This window comes from Takifugu flavidus, chromosome 2 (genome assembly GCF_003711565.1).
Source record: "Takifugu flavidus isolate HTHZ2018 chromosome 2, ASM371156v2, whole genome shotgun sequence".
Lineage (NCBI taxonomy): Eukaryota > Metazoa > Chordata > Actinopteri > Tetraodontiformes > Tetraodontidae > Takifugu > Takifugu flavidus.
In genome coordinates, this window is record NC_079521.1 from 6,458,551 (window position 1) to 6,475,485 (window position 16,935).

Genomic DNA, 16,935 nt, shown 5'->3' on the forward strand with positions numbered 1-16,935 from the left:
TTAAGCCAAATCGCGGCCCAATAGGAGAAGAGAGAAGAGAGAGCATTAAAAAGTCTGTCGATGATATAAGACAAGGAAATGTGTTCTACCTTTTACTACATGTTCAAGGGCAGCATGATCCAGACTGACTTTATTTTAAAACTTTTTTTTTCTTTTATTCTGTTTATGTTTAACAAACTTTTTAATCAAGTCCAACGTCGTGCATCACATGAAGGGAGGAAGTCACTGTGTTGTTGCCGGGTAAAGAATGTGGTTGTTGCTGGATAGAAGAATTTTTTCTTTTCTTTTTTTTTTAATGCACAAAGCAGAGACCATTTCTATTTAAGCAGCCGTTCATATTTAATGGACTTCACTCAGTGTAGAAAACTTAATACCGGCTAATAACCTGCTGCTGCAGCAAAAGTTCTCAAATCACAGTTAACACCTTTTTTTCTTTTTTAATAGGTTTTAAATTAAACAATACTGTAAAAAGTGAAAAATTTGAATTGGGATGTTAAAAAGAAAAGACTACATTGTAAAGCTCTGTGTCCAAGAAGTAAAAAATATATACTGTAATACTGAGTACCCCAATGTTAGCTTTAATTCTAAGAGATATTTGTTATTATTCAACTTAGAAAAACACAATTTCTGATATTAATTGGGAGAGAAAAAGTATCATAGACAACTTTAAATATTGTAATCAATCAATAAGAGTTAAAATAAGACCTGACAATGGCACCACTGTAGAAAAAGGTTGTTATATGTTAAATATATAGCAAGAAAAAAGTGTATGATCAAAAATAAGATTTCTTTTAATATTTTCTAAATGTTCATGAATGTTTTAACCTTCATTCATTAACAGGCTGAAAGTTTGGCCTTTCCTTCATCTGCGGTCTTCCTCTTGTCTCGCTGCTCATCGTTTTCTTTTTTCTGTCACTTTTTAAATCACCATTGTTGTATTTGGAGGCCATTTCCCTATTATTGTAGTTGCATTGTGATTAACACCAAATGAGCTAATCTGTGTTTTGCTGCGAAAATGAAGTTAATAATTGATTTATGATCTCCAACAAGTCCTGCGGCTGAACTTAATCTGCTGAATCCAGAGACAAAATGGTCAAAGTCAAGGATCGTGTTTTCCTGCTGCTGCCTCAAGCCAATACCGAGTCAATACCGACATTCATAGATTCTCGCGAGGTTTCCGTCGGTGACTGTTTTATTCGTCATTTGACGGAGACCGCAAATTTATATTAATATTCTGTATGTAATTACTACTTAAGTGTGTTGAGGCACCTATGAGATGTGAAATTTGTATTTGGGCCTCTGAGTATTTAAATGCCTGAAGCCAAGAAACAAAAGTTCGCCAGCTTTCTCTTGAGATTTGTCCTCCTGTCCTGGTCCCATCATCTCTCCATCCATTGTCCTCTTCCCTCTCCTCATCTCAGTCCATCTGTCCTGTCACTTAGATCAATCAGTCTGATTGATCACAGCCTAATTGACTATTATTGAGGTTAATTTGCGCTCGCATGCGCAAACACATTTGCGACACGCTGCCGGCAGCTGTAAGCGGCGCGTCGTGCAAGCTTAGACGCGCGTTTCCAGCAGCAGAGCTCAGACTCATCCATCTGCCTCCTGCACTACTTCTGACAGCCTACAGATGACTTACACATGCAAATCTCCACCCTGCCTGACCCGGTGCTGTGTACAGCCTCTAATTATACCCAACACATGCACACAAATAAGATTACTCTGTGTGTGTGTGTGTGTGTGTGTGTGTGTGTGTGTGTGCGTGCGTGTGCGTGTGAGAGAGGGAGAGTGAGAATAACTCCTTGATGAAGGTGAAAAGTAATTGTCATGCAGATATGTTGGTAGGTTTACATGTTGAAAAGGTTTTGCTCTCAGTGCTGGTGTGAGTGGTGATGGATGGTCCAGTCAATTGACTCGTGTCCTGTTGCTGCTCCGGTTGATACTCGGTAATTAAGAGAAGCTTCCATCATTAAGAGTCAATTAAATGTGTCTGAAATGAGACGTGTAAAAACAAAGTTCTAGGTTCTCGTAAATTAAATGATATTTCTGCATCCGGCCAACAGGTGTGGGCGGCCAATTCAGTGGGTCGTTCTCCCAGTCCGTGGGCCAGTGGGAGAACTGGACCTGCCCCTCCTGAAGGTCTGGGCCCTCCTGTTTTCCTCCGTGTTTCAGCCACCACTGCAGTGTTGGACATCCACCCCCCACCCCGACCCAACGGCATCATTAGTCTCTACAGAGTCTTCTCACTGCACCACAACAACCGCACACTGGTGAACACCAACGTTCTCACCATCCTCATAATGTTTATGGAGATGTGTTCTCTGCCCAACATGTTCACCCAGACTTTCTCCATCACTCTCCACTTCCTGTAGCTCTCAGAGGGGACGTCTCCCCAGCTGACACTCCATGACCTGCAGCCGTACACTCGGTACAGGGTGGCAGCAGAGGCCTGCACCTGTTATCAGGTATTCATTTCAATCATGCTGGATTTGAACATCATGTCTGCAAATCTGTGCTGTTTGCATGTGAAGCGGATGGAGAGTGGGGACCAGGATGAAGCTCAAATCATCTCAAACTAGTTTGAGGGGCAGTTCTTTAGACAAAAGTGGAAGCTGAGCCAAAAAAGACATTTATAATAAAGTGGTCGGTGGGATGAGAGTGTTACTACCTTTTAAATGATTTAAGGATATTTCTGTAAAGGAGTGATGGTTCATGGTTGCTTATTTTAAACATGCGGCAGTGCTGCAGCCAGGGCCCGGTGGCAGAGCTCCGAACCCTGGCTGCCGCCCCAGCCCTGCAGCCCCCTCCTCGGCCCGTCAGCCTGACCTCCCGCTCTGTTCAGATGGAATGGGATGAGCCTGTGGCCCCAAATGGAGTCATTGAGAGGTGCGTAGAGAAACGGTAAGATTCATTTTCGTGAGAAGATCTGATAATCACAACACCTGCCACTGTCTTCCAGCTGTGAGCTGCATCTGAGATCATCTTGCCCCCAGCCCCTCCAACCTGTACCCATCCCCTGTGTTGAGGGGCCAGGAGAGATATGCTTCTTTGGAAAACGGCAGCATTACAATGTGACAGGTCAGTTCATCATCAAATGATGATATCTGACATACAACACATCAGCAAAGGAACCAACAGAACTCCTGGCAGCTCTTCACTCAGCACACCGCACTGAAAACTACCTCACCTGGTTCTTGAACTCTTTCTACAACATTTCAATAAATTTACATTATGTGAAAAAGCTGTGTTGGCATCGTAATGGTGATTGATGCACCCTGAGGATCATATGGAAGGGTTTGGATGAGCAGTGAAATGATGTGTGCAGGTCTGCGGCCCTACTCCACCTATCAGCTGAGGGCTGCCTGCTTCAATAACATGGGCAGTGCTGCCTCCAACTGGACCACCGTAACCACGCTCAGTGAAGGTACCACCAGTATCTGAACCCCCAACCTCCAGTTCTGAGCTACAGTAACCCCCATACCCTCGCTCCACTTCCTCCAGCTCCACAGTACATGTCCCCTTTCTTGGTGGACAGTAACCTGACAGTGATCTGGTTGGACTGGACGGGGTCCTTCGCCATCAACGGCTACCTGAGAGAGTTCAGCGTCACTGAGAGCCAGTTGAGGGTCTATACTGGTTTCTACAGCCAACTACAGATTCCCCGTACTTCACAGAAAAGTAAGACACACATACTTACTCACCACGATGTAGATAAAGATCACAACTGTCAGAATCTGATGAAGTGTATCTTACAATGCTTTTGACACGTGGAAGTTGCTGATGCTGCAGTGGAGACTGTCGTTAGCGAGGTCCACAGGATGTTACGGTGGTTTTCTGTCTGCATCCTGCCTCAGTCATAATCTTTTCTTCGTTCTTCCCCTCTGTAGCTCTGTCATTCCAGGTGACTTGTACCACCAACAGTGGCAGTGTCTCTACTCCTACTGTCAGATACAGCCCTGCCTTAGGCATAGGTAACACATATTTCCACATTTGTGAGGACTTTGATACCCTACCATCACACCTAACCTCTGAGCCCTGAACCCAATTCTAACCTCAACCTTAAAACCAAGTCTTAACCCTCAAAGAGCCCCTCAAAACAGCCACAATCCTCACTTTGCTGCACACACACACACAGAACCAGTCAGGGTAAGAGTGTGATTCCGAATCTGTCTGCAGCTCCTCCTGAGGCCGACGACACTGACAAACAGGACATCAGTGGATCGTGGACTCCAGTTTACTCCGAGCTGTGGTTCATCCTTTTGTTGACCCTTCTGGGTCTCTTCCTGCTTGCCGTCCTGCTGGGTCTTCTGCTGCAAAGGTATCCTGCTACAGGTGTGGGTTCAACAGGGAGATCGCATCCTCTGACACAATTGTTCTTTTAGAGCCCTGAGGAAGAATCCTTCTGCCAGAGAGTGCCCCCCACTGGTGATGCTTCAGAGGACCAAGAAAGCTGGAGGAGAGACGTACACGGTACTGCCGCTCTGAGGGAACGATAGATTGAATTAGTAGAAAAAAACAAGTAATGGGGTCGAACCAGGGTTGACACAGTTGAAACATGGACTGTTGTGAATGAAATAATTGAATGAGTGACACATATATTTCAGCAGCTGTAAACGTGTCAGAGGTAAACATGTCGGTCAGGGCTGGTGTGATCGTACATCCAGCAGATGGGGCTGAAATCTGAGCCAGGTTATGGAATGTTTGGGCAAATTTATGGTTCTCTGCTATATTTTAACATAAAAGTGCAGATATATGCAAGTATTTCTGCATTTTTTCATGAAATCTTTTACACTTTCATTTTCAATTTCCTTTATGCTGTATTTCACTTCTGCAAATAAAATGTTCCTCTAACTTCCCTAATTTATTTATTTATTTTTCTCTTTCTTTCTTTCTTTAACTCTTTGTTTCTCCTTTGGTCCTTTCTTTATTTTGATCTGTCTCTGTCTCGGTGTATGTCGCTGCCGTCCCTGGTGTCTCTCAGAGGTCCTGTCCTGAGTTGTGCTCTAAACACCTCTCCAGCTCCATGCTCGCTCCTGATCACCCCTCAGTAAGCAGATTTCCCTGATTTACTGTCACACCTCTAAATGTCTGTTTGATTGTCCCCCTGCAGTTTGAAACTGTGACAGGATGTGTTGAGATCAGCACTGTTGTGCTTAAAAGCTACACAGTGTATTCTGAGGTAGGCGGTGTGGGTTTGTGTGTTTTGCTTGTGGGTGCATAATTTGCATGTGTGTAACCAAAGTCTATTATATGGCACTGGCATTATTATCTCAGGTTGTAAAGGAAAGATGTGTTATATTCATTGACTTCAGTCATCAAATTACCGCATTAACAACATTTATAAAGATGAACAGATTTGGAATGTAAATTTGCTGGAACAGGGTCAGTTTCTTTCAATAGTTTTTTGGTGAGTAGCGCCCCCTGCTGCTGATATTTGTTATGACGGCGACAGATCCACAAAGATAGTATTGTTATTATCGTTGTACTTCTTTGTTTGAAGTATTGTAACCTGATTTAATTTCTAAATCTTATTCAGGTCAGTTAATTCCAATGTAGTTTAAAGTATTTTTTGCAAGCTCTTCAGCTCAAAAGAGCAAACTAGGCTGAAAAAAAAGATGTCCAGTTTACTTTTTTAACCAGGATGACTGAGAACATTCACCAACACTGTGGGCATGCAGACTTTCACAGACTTTTTATTTGAATTCAAAAAGTGATTATCTTGACTATATTTTTGTCAGGGTCTGACGGACACAAAGATCGTCAGCAGCAGCTCACGATTCAACCCCATGTCTGTCCTGCGGGTTCCCCATCAGGCAGAACTGACTCCCACCTATTCCCAGCATTCCCTGCACCGCAGCATCAGTAGGCTAATCGATGGGAAGTCGCTTATGATGGAGGAAGGAAACTGGGACAACCCACCGGGTCACGATTCTGGGCTGGTAAGAATGGAAGAATTGATTTTTCCTGGGATTTTTGTTTGTGCTAATTATGGCGTCACTGGTTCTCTTCCAGTATGTGGAGGAAGACGAGCTTGTGGATACTTTAAAAGCCTTGAGCACTGGAACAAAAGAGCACACCATGTTCACCGACACACACCTGTAGGACAGGATGGTCCGTGTGATCAGGTATCACATCTCCTCTCTGGTTACAAACTAAAACCAGATGCCTGTCCCTCACAACGTGGTGGCGAGTAGACGCTAATGATGTGACCTCATGGATCATCCTGATCCTGAGTCAGGTTTTCTGTTTTTCAGTGTGGGTTTGCCAACAGTTAGCAGAGTTCCATGTTCTTATTCACAGTATCCATGGCTGGGCTTGTGTTTATTTTGTGATAAAAATGCCAACAGTCGTATTGTTTTTATAGTATAAACAGAGAATCACTGATGTGCCGTCAAGCTCTTGTGATGTACTGCCCTTACCTGAAAAATCATCGTGAGATTCGGTTGGTAATTAACTGAGTAGTAGATTAGTGGTGATAGTAGTAGATTAACAGTATTCATCAGGGGAGAAAGTTGATATTTTTATGTAAAAATCCTGCTGTATTGTTGCAAAGCCTTTTTTTTTTTTACAGTTTCAGTATTAATGTAAATGTTATTTATAGATTGTTTATGGTCTGTTTCTGTGTTCTGGAAAATGATCAAAAATGTATTTCAAAGATTTTTTCTTCTTTTTTCCACATACCTAAAACGATCCCTCTGGTTCCTATATTAACACTTTTGCTTCATCGGTCAAGAAGCTCTTCGAGCATTTTCATACCTGTGCACCTTCATAAACTCACTGTTTCAGAGCTCCTCAAACATTTCATGACTCCATATGATCTTTTGCATTAAACGGGCTGAGGACCAAATGCTGTTTTTGGTCAGTTTCCTACAACAGATAGAAATGCTGAGAGAAAGAATGCTCGCAGGCCTGTTTTCTCTATCAGAACTGTGCAACAGCCGTTCAGTTTAGCTGCTGTGCCCCTCAAGGGGACATCAAAGCGAGCTTGAAATTCACAAAGTAGAAGGAAGAAGCACCCTCGCTCAAGGACATCAGACTGACAAGGACACCTCGGAAGCGTTCACAGCCAAATCCACAGCTACTGACAGCCACCGACGGAGGGAGAGGCTGCTAACGGAGGGCTCGTGGAGCGATTGTGAGAGACGGTATGGCCCCGCGCCACGCGCGCACACACGCATGCACACACGGGTTTTATTAAACTCATAAATCAAGATGACAACAGACGGCGTCTCGGAGAGGAAACGTCTGAACAGGAGGGTTGGTGAGATGAAACCACTGGGGAGGCACAAGTTCACCCATCACACCTGCAGCTCACTTGCCTGATAATGTTTCTCTTCATTTTAAATGCTAAAGTTGGGAAATGTTCCAACGGACACAGACACAAGGTGAGAATTGTACAGATATTTGAACAGATTCAAACAGATCTCAGTTGATTTCTGAAATATGTTTTTTCTACAGGAAGAAGTTGATCCGCTTTAAACCTCAAACTCAGGTAAAGTGTCTTTGTGAACAGAGTGGGGCGGTTAAATGATAGGAACACATAGTTTTGTAGTCAGTATTATATTTGATCATGGGTGAGTACTGTAGGCGAAGAACATCACAACATGATGCAGCACTTCAAACATACACAATGCAAATCTCTGCTCCTCAGAGCAGTTTAAATAGATATGTTCTGTATTCCATAGAGCTCACTAACATCTGGCTGTAATATAATGTAAACACAGCCAGAGAGCAACAACAAACAAGCAGCTACTTTATGTGCTGTAATACAATTTATAGAATATGATAGAAAATAAACACTGGCAACTTACTCTCAGTATTAGTCTTAATAGTGCAAGTGCAGATGCAGTTAGGTCCAGGAGCAGGATTATCTCAGTACATTAGCACAAAGAGTAACAGATACATCACAGCAGACGTGTTATTGCATCCATGGGAGGATTTTGTCTTGAAAATACACGTCTATTGTCCAAACAGTTCATTAGTGTATCAAATGTACATCTTTGTACAGTCAGAAAGTTGTTAATGATGAGCACAAAACTTATAAAGATGTTGGATTATGCAATAATAATTATTAAAATACAAGCAAATGCAAGTCAGTTCATCTGTTTTGTATCAAATTCTTATTTTTTGGATTAAAATTGGTTAGATTTGTCAGACCTTTAGACTTTCAGACAATCTCCTGCTTCAAATTTGATTTCAGTCGACTTTTTCAGGTTTCCTTCTGTCTGTGCCCTCAGTTTTGACCACTGTACCTTTGGAGACAGTTCACAGATACAGATGTGTTGATCTGTAAATGCATCTACTGGATGATTTGGTCTTGTGTAAATCTTTAGTTTGGCTCCAATGTGAGCTTTTGGTCAGAACCCTCTTTTAACACATGACCAGGCAAAAAGAAGTAAAATAAGGCACTGCAAGAGTCAATTGAACCACACACGAGACACATTCAAGGTTTGTTTCACAGAGCTTAAAGTGATGTAGTGGAGATCTACTAAGTCGTCATATTCTCCAAATAAATACATTAAAATGATCTCTGATTTTGCACAGGCAACTGCTGAGATAGAGATAAAGGTCCAACACCAGAATACCGCAAACAAGTTGAAGTTTAGCAAACATCCCTGTAAGATTTAAGCTGTTGTCACATTTCTGGTCGTGAAAACATTTGCATTAATGTTCCCTCACAAAAAAGCTGCAAAGTGGTTTACACACAAAACTGGAACAAGAAGGGACAAGAGTTTTTAAATGTGTTTGTTCTGCAGCGTAGAAGCAAACCCAGAGGTAGGCCTGCACACTGGAGCTCACACAGTTTAGCAAAGTGGCTGCAGCACAGGGATCAAAAGCTGCCACACGTTGGGCCAAGTGTGCAACGTTTTCATGTTTTCAACCACTGATCAAGGCCACCTCCTTTTTTCCCCTTTAAGCACTTCTACTGATACATCAAAAGTATGTTTTTATCCTCGAACGTGAGGATGCCGAGTTGATTTGGTTTTCATCTTTAGTTTTTCCAAGAGGAGATGTTTAATATATAACTAAGAATTAAATCCAGTTTTAAGTGACTTGGCCTCGACTGTGAAAGCCAGGAAATATCTACAGAAGTTGGGCTTCTGTTCTTTCCACCTCACCTCCGTTACCTGTGACAGCAGTTAAAGGGCTGGATGGTTGGTTAACTTTACAAGGCTAGTGTCTTTGAGTAGAATAGAAAACTGGCTGAGGTTAATCTATAGTTTGGAGTGTTTCAGTTTGGTGCGTTACTGTGGAGTTGAATGTTTCTGGAACTCCTCGGAACACTCGGCCCGAACAGGAAGGTGAACAGGAAGTTACAGATTTGATCATATATCGTGGCCGTATTGTTGAGACATCTGTACCTGAAATTGCTGAGATCATCAAATGATGCGACGGCCCAAAGTAAACATGAGTAAAGATCCCCAGCAGGGGTCCAGTTGTAGCCAGCACTTGGAAATCTTCAAGAGATCAAAAGCACAACAGGGTTTTTCCAGGTTGAGATGATGGACTCTCACTGTCACAAGCTGCTGTCCTGACCGGGCAGCTCAGGGGCCAGCTTCCTCTGCCGTGGCGATGTGGAGATCAGTTTGGTTGGGGAGGGGGAGGCATTGGAAGATGAGTCACTGCTGCCGCCTTCAGATCCAGAAGAGAGATGAGGGACTGGGGGAGCTCTCTTTCTCCCCAGAAAACCTCCGTCTAGTACTCCCTTTTTCTTCCCACCTCCATCAGCTTTCAGCCCATCCCCAACACCTTCTCCATCCTCCTGAAGGAAAACCTTCCTCCTGACATCTCCACCAGGAGTCGGACTATCAGGAAGCTGTCGATGGAATTCTTCCACCGCGCTAGTCAGAGCTCCAATATTTGTGGCAGAGCCGGAACTGGCAGCTCTGCATGTGCGGAACTCCATCACCACACCTCTCCTCTCGCTGTCCTCAAGCCCAAACTCACAGAGAGACCGACGGGCTTCCGGGGCCACGGCGGAGCCTTGTGTGGACGTCTGTCCTGCGCTGTCCAGCATTCCACGACTCAGGCTGAAGTTCTGGAAATCTCTAAAGGGACAGATTGAATAGAGTCGGTCTCTGGTGGAGACGTCCCCGTCATGTTTTCCCCCTTGAGCATTGACAAATGAATAACCACCACTGACAGTAACCACCCTTCGTCCCTCACCTGTAGCTGTTGAAGGACTCTGTCCGTCGAGCGCGGGCCAGCAGGGGGCTCTCCCTGTAGGGGCGCACTGCTCCATAAGTCTCCTGGGTCTCAGGAATTTGGTCTTGGGCCTGTAACTGCAGACTGAAGGTGAGACACCTTCAGTTAGAAAGCTTCTCATTCTGAGGTGGTTGTTTTAATGTGTGAAGTGACACAATATTATACTTGTACTCCTCAGATTTCTACACCTGACAACCTTCCTTAGCAACGCATGCAGCAAAAGCTGCGACTGGTGCACTTGCGTACTAAATTTTTCTGTCCCCATCTGTACAGCTGAGATGCTTAATACGTCAAAAGCATAATTTGTCGGACTTTTCATAACAGCACTACAAAAATGGCTGTAAATGTGGGGGGAATCATTTCCACTTTCATCAGTCTAGACATGCTAAGAGCACCAGATTGATGCAAGTAGGTGCAAATGTTTAGAAGATCACAGGCGTCAGTGTGAGTCTTCAACCAAAAGCCCACCCGGAGGGGGGTGAAGGGTCTCTGAATGTTCAAACCTTGAGCAGGAGTCTCTGAGTCTTGTGTGGTGCAGCACAGAGGGGGCGGGGCTTATATTTGGCGTAACGCAGCGGGAAGCACTCAGATCGCACTGATCCAAGAGCTTCAGGAGCTCCTCCTCTGTAGGACCACCTACATCTATTAAACATGAGAGCAGCTTCAGACTGACAAGAGAAAATACTCAACTGTCCATTCAGGATAACTTTTCTTAGGAATGCAGATGTGATGCGTGCCAGACGAGTTTGTATCTAAATACACAACAACCTTCCTCACCTTCTCTCTTCCTCTCCTCTCCCTTGTTAGCAGTGTCCATTGCAGTTGTCAGGTCCCACATCTGGATGCTGCCGTTGCCATGACCAGTGAACAGGTAGCGCCGGGGTCTCGATCCCATCCTGCTCGATCCCTCACACTCACGCACCATGAAACAGGAGATGGTCGTCCCGTCTACCGACTGCACTTCGCAAATCCTGCCAAGAAACACACGTTAACATGTAGCAGCGGACAAGCCGACCCAAAAGACACACGAGCGGTAACTCTACCTCTTCCCTGTAGATGACAGCCTCACGAACAGTTTGTTGGTAATGGGGATGACCTTCTGTATGAACACCTGCTGATCATCCCTCTCTCCAAATGGACCTGAACCCAGAAAACAGCGTAAAAGGTTCCACACAGCTGCCCACTGCATCCTGATTCCTCTGTGTTTTCATCCTAAAACACTCCACAGTTCACTGTGCTGCGCCGGCTCCTTCACCTATATCATTCCCAGAGCAGTAGCTGCCGTGGCTTTCTGTCTCCTCAAGGGACAATATCTTGAAGGAGGCCAGCGGAGTGGAGCCTGGCTGGGTAGAGATCATCCCTCTGAAACGGGTCACCGTCCAGGTACGAACATGGTTGTTATCTGCACACACTGACATGCAGGGGGGCACAAGCAACCATCAGTGCAAACAGAAGAGACGGCTACAGCATTTCCAGCAAACCTCTGGCTGTAAATTTGCGCCCAGCTCTCAGCCCTTCCTCACCTGATACCAGATGCTTCTCAGACAGCATGATCTTTGTGACGGGGCTCCTGTGAACGGTGAACGTCTGGAAGAGCTGAGGGCCCGATCCCACCGTCTCCGGATGTTGCACAATCACTCTTACTGCGCCGCTGCTGGTCCCATAGGCGATCTCTATCCAGTTCCCACTCACGCCTCAAAGAGGACAGAACATGACTCCAAAATCAGAAAAGATCTTCAACTCATGAAAAAGAGGTTACAAATAGAGCACATACTGGTTTTAGGTGTGAGGTATACGGACAGCGCCGTAATGGCATCATTCGATGGGTCATGATAGAGCTCCGTCACCAGAAGGTCATTATCTTTCATTCTGAGGGGAAATTTCTGCATGTCTGCAAAAAACAGAATCTGATCTTAAGAAACACAGATCCAGTGTGGCGACAGAGTAAAATCACCAAAGTCGAAGAACTGAGAAACAATGACACAAGCACAGGCACTCACTACCGGTGACCCAGTAACCAAAGTGATACTTACCAATGTAGTAGATGGAGCCATTATTGCAGCCCAGAAGTAGGAAGGATCCAGCTGTGTCACAACTGGTAATAGGAACCACATCTTGAACCTTAAACGTGCACAGAGAAAATAAGCTAATGATGCAGTTCTGTAATCGGTGAAAATTCAGGCACACATCTATCTAAATGCTCCTTGAATATTCACTTAAGTTCTATGAACTTAATGTTGACTCGCTGTAACAAGGAAAAAGAAAACATGAAGAATCTCTCTCACTCACTCACACACATACACACACACACACCTGCCAGTGCTGCGTGACAGCATTCCACACTCCAACTTTCCCTGTGTGGCTCGTAGCCACCAGCTGGTTCCCAATAAAGAAGAGGTCATCCACAGGTACGCCCAGACTAAAAACACCTGAGGAGGTGTGCAAACATTAGTGGTCACACGGCCTGTTGACGTCATGCACGGTTAGAATTTTAACCCCGGGGTTCCACATCAGGTGGTTGCACAGTCGATGAGGTTGTAGGCAGAATAACTTTGGTTTTACCTATCTCGTTACCGGTGCCTCCATCTTGGATGCTCCAGAGGATGATGCTGCTTTCAGAGGCAGCAGCCACCATCTTGTCCTTGTCTCCATGAGGACCACCTACCACCTTAGCATTGAGTGCGATGCGTTCGATAGTCCAGTCCAGGTAGGGGGAGGAAAACACCTGCTGCCAGCCAGAGGATTCCTTTATCCTGATTGGATAATAACACACACACAATTTTGTTACAATGAAAAATATTCATTCATGATTCATGATCTCTTCTCAAATCCAGATTACCGTACATTTAATCTCTTTAATCAGCTGTTTGTGTTACCTGTAGCAGATGACAAAGTGTGCGTAAGCTGCTACAATCCAGTTGTGGTGTCCTGCTATAATCAGCACCTTCCTGGGATCAATAACAGGACCTGCACGTACACAAACACCCCCTTTTGAGTCAAACCCTCTTACATTCATGTGCTGCCTCTCTTAGCCTGAGCAGAGGGGAGGCCACTGAGAAACTAGGCTACCATGTCAGATCATCTTAGTTGCAGCTTTAATGCACGCTCACATGCACACAGTTGAGAGAACACAAACACACACACACACACACAGACAGAATGTGAACTTTCTACATTGGTTTTTTATTCCCTGATGTTCTGTGCAACATTATTTGCATTTATTTTGGATGCATATCTTGACTGACCCAGTCTGTTGTCGTCTGTTCCAGGTGAGTCGGAGAGGGAAGGGTGAGGAGGGGGACCTGCTCGAGTGAAACCTTCTGCTCCGATTGACCCAGACCTCGAGTCAGAGGAGGAGCAGGAAGCTGCTGATGCTGGGCTCGACTTATGAGCAGGGACCACTGTTGAGGAAAGAACTCCTAGTTTAGAAATGTTAAGACCTGCTGGGTGTTAAACATGAAACAAGAGAAAACACTTCTGGGTGATTTTCTACATCGTGTTTTTACCTGGAGGAGGAAGGTAACCATGGAAAAGAACACTACCACACGAAGAACGGTCCAGCTCCTCACACAGCACCAGGCGGCGGACTGCACACACACACACACACGCACGGACACCAGGAAAGTTCAACATTCAGAGAAATCATTGCTATAAAACTACAAACCACAACTCATAAACAGACACAACTTCACTTGACTTCACTTTTACCACTGAATATTTCCTGTTTTTGTGCTGTCATGTAAAAGCCTTATATCGAACACTGGGCATCCCATGAGACAATGCAGGGAAGTTACAAACACCGACGGGAAGAAAAACATTTCAACAATAAAAGGTTCCGATTGAGCCAAGTCCTATGTGAAGCCAAAACGACACCTTGTGCTGCTGTGCAGTTCTCTAAAATCTCTCACAACTTTGTAGGACAAACACCCACCTAAAGGGGTTATTCCATAAAATTCTGCTTCATGTCGAAGGACGCTAATGTTGATGCCCCTACAGAGAAAAGCCTGGTTAAAATAGGTCGTCTACTGTCTTTGAGAAACAGAACGTTGCCGTGGCTCTTTACCTCAGGTCCAACTCTTTGGTTCGGAGGAAATTCAAAATAGGTGCAAATGCCGTTGGATCCCTGTCGATAAATATCTGGAAATAGGGAGACATAACTGAATCAGCTGCGGTCAACTGTGGAGGAAGTCAACAGGTGTTAGATGCGGAAATATGAACACAGAAAAGGTCAAGATACAAACACACTTTGAACAACATTAAAATTAAAATGGCTGTTGACTGTTTACATCTGTTCCACTAAGTGAAGGTTATTCTGCCCAGTTTGTTGCCTCCACTTTACAAATCCTCATCAAGCATTGGGGCGGGTCGAGGGATGGAATATTGATTCAGTCAAGCGGGTCAGAGAGCTCGTCTTGAGTTGTCTCGAGTGGTTTTGTGTCATTCATTTATTAATAATTCATATGACTGCAGGTTCCTGTGGCACAACGGAACGTGCTTCATCAGCTGGAAGCTTTTAAGAGACGCACAAAAGTGCCCTGCACGCTGTGTCCCAGTTTCACGTAAAGGCCATACTCACAGCTCCAGTCTCGTCCCGAAGAGTGGAGATCCTTCCGCTGAGCAAGCTGGAAAACATAATCGCATTTCATCAAACCGAAGCAGCCCACACCTCCCAGCAGTGGAATCACTCCCTCAGGTTAACAATGTTGGCCATATTCATCAGTCAGTGTGCGCTGTAAATGTGTAGGATAAGCGATTCTACGTGATACCAGCAGGAGTTGAGGGACAGCTGCTCTGGCATTTTTAACACTACTTGGTCAGCTGTTGTCAAACCAGGAGCTCAGATGAGTGTTTGATTTTGTAGCTGTGGTATGTGCCCAGCCCCAATCAGCTGTTCCAATGTAGCAGAGCAGTCTCATCTGCACCAGAAATCACAGCTAAATAACAACAGAATCATGCCAGATGCTTCTGCATCCTAAAACGGTTCATATACTGTAACTATTCAATAGACTACATCAGCCGATGGGTGAGGGACTGCTTTAAACAGAGATACTGGAGCTTGATCAATGCTACTCATCATTAGTTGGGCCAAATTAATTTTCTTGTGCCTTTCTGTAGAGGCACTCATACACTTGCTGCATCCTTGACCTGGTTCCTGAAGAACTCCATTCAAGACACAGTGGGACAAGTTCAGTTTAATTTGGTCTACTCTCAGGGGCAGTCTGGAAGGTCTCCTATTTAACTCTCAGTCTGAAACCTTTTTTTTCCCCAGTTATCTGTAATATATACTTCACACTGCACTGATGAATGATCCTCGAAGAGGATGAGCTGAGCTGTTCTGATAACAGATAACAGCAACAATATATACCAAGTCTGCCTTTTATTACCAGTGTAGCTTGTAATTCTGTCGTATTGTATTTCTACATAAATAACAAACTCAAAGGTGTAATTCTCTGGTTTTACTGCAAAGAATGTCTCCTTTGGTTTGCTCCATACAGACAACCTTGAAATCATCTGTTTTTTGGTTAGATGTTTGTAAAATACAGATTAAATGGCACAATCACTCCAATAAAGTCGTACCGCTGACTCACAAACCTTGAGAAGAATGAGTCTGGGATCCATGTCAGGGTCTGCCTGGAGGTGCTGAATCTGCAGTCAAATGTCACATTATCAACACATGCCAGATGCTTTGGATATGAAAATGTCGGAGAGATCATTTGTTGATCAAAATACGAGACTTAAAAAAAAGAAAGTAATTTCTCAATACTCTTGGAAGGAAAAACAACCCGGGAATGAATTAATTTCAACAACTTGGAGTCTTTCTGGCTACGTCAGCTAATTACATCCAGGGCTGCTTCTTCATCGAGACCATTACAGCATCAGGCTGAAATCATCAATATGATCTGTCGAGTCCCTCCTCAAGCTTACCGTGTTCCTCCGACGTTTAACTGGATTATATCTCCGATCCCAGGCGTGGAGTTGTTGCCATTCATGGCCATGATGACCAGACTAGTGAAAAACACTGTCCCGTTAGCTGCTGGTGCTGTCACCGAGGCTAGCTTGCTAACGCTCAGCCGATGTCCACTCTCCAGCCTCACGACCTCTTCTTCCCACTCTCCATAAAATAGCCTATAGTCCACCTATGGCAACCACGTCGGTGTCGTCCAGCGGCCGCATAGTGGGCAGACCGAAACAGGGGTCTGCTTGTCTGAAGACTGATCACAAAGCAACCCTTTCTTTTCCAGCGGGCATGTTTGCATCGCTCCCGTCAGTGTGAGTCGTAGATAACATCTTGCGCAGAACAGCAACGTGAAACAGCTGCACAAATGATGCAGGAGCGAAGCGAGAGGCTTACCCTTATACGACTTCCGTTTTCGTTTAGCTAGTTCGGCATTGTTAGTGCTGAAATTCTCGCCAAAGATTATCTGCGAACATCCGGGTCTTTATTTAAGGCAGGGAGTAGTGAAATACAGTTAAATTTCTATAGCGCTTTTTACGAACCAGTCGTGAGGGCATGTGAACTATCTTGAACTTCCCAGTGTTCTCGAAAACGCTCGACTGTCACCAAAATATAACTGCACAAATGTTTAATAAACTGTGGCTTTTGCTTTAAGTACACTTAAACCTTTAAATAAAATACTAGGCTTTTTTTCTTTTAAAGTAAAGAAGCAACACACCGTAAATGCTATTCAAACCAATTCCATGTAAGAGACATCCAAACTATGTTGG

The 16,935-nt window shown here is 44.4% G+C and overlaps 2 protein-coding genes across 6 annotated transcripts in view; one reads left to right on the top strand and one right to left on the bottom strand.

The window, feature by feature from the left end:
• ush2a (Usher syndrome 2A (autosomal recessive, mild)) overlaps nt 1–6,850 on the top strand; it is a 133,011-nt gene extending 126,161 nt beyond the window's left edge. The window contains exons 82-93 of the mRNA XM_057012385.1: nt 2,067–2,273; nt 2,376–2,468; nt 2,744–2,889; nt 2,963–3,081; nt 3,329–3,427; nt 3,505–3,681; nt 3,891–3,974; nt 4,180–4,321; nt 4,386–4,473; nt 5,114–5,182; nt 5,742–5,942; nt 6,016–6,850. Coding sequence (XP_056868365.1) covers nt 2,067–2,273; nt 2,376–2,468; nt 2,744–2,889; nt 2,963–3,081; nt 3,329–3,427; nt 3,505–3,681; nt 3,891–3,974; nt 4,180–4,321; nt 4,386–4,473; nt 5,114–5,182; nt 5,742–5,942; nt 6,016–6,105 — 1,515 coding nt within the window. The 3' untranslated portion in view covers nt 6,106–6,850. The remainder of the gene's footprint in view (nt 1–2,066; nt 2,274–2,375; nt 2,469–2,743; nt 2,890–2,962; nt 3,082–3,328; nt 3,428–3,504; nt 3,682–3,890; nt 3,975–4,179; nt 4,322–4,385; nt 4,474–5,113; nt 5,183–5,741; nt 5,943–6,015) is intronic.
• A 697-nt stretch (nt 6,851–7,547) lies between these two features.
• kctd3 (potassium channel tetramerization domain containing 3) lies at nt 7,548–16,734 on the bottom strand. 5 transcript variants are annotated; one of them, XM_057012326.1, is made up of 19 exons: nt 16,135–16,734; nt 15,802–15,855; nt 14,786–14,831; nt 14,273–14,346; nt 14,141–14,199; nt 13,716–13,796; nt 13,455–13,610; nt 13,086–13,176; nt 12,772–12,962; nt 12,523–12,638; nt 12,243–12,330; nt 11,984–12,100; nt 11,733–11,903; nt 11,465–11,620; nt 11,253–11,349; nt 10,987–11,180; nt 10,713–10,851; nt 10,171–10,293; nt 7,548–10,052 (listed from the first exon to the last, which is right to left on the bottom strand). In XM_057012326.1, exons 1-19 carry the CDS (start codon nt 16,203–16,205, stop codon nt 9,521–9,523), a joined length of 2,556 nt encoding a protein of 851 aa, XP_056868306.1. In that variant the 5' UTR covers nt 16,206–16,734; the 3' UTR covers nt 7,548–9,520. The 5 variants fall into 5 exon arrangements, with proteins under 5 accessions (XP_056868306.1, XP_056868290.1, XP_056868298.1 ...); XM_057012310.1 differs by having other exon boundaries at nt 7,548–10,082; XM_057012318.1 differs by having other exon boundaries at nt 10,171–10,308.
• Nucleotides 16,735–16,935: the final 201 nt, after the last annotated feature.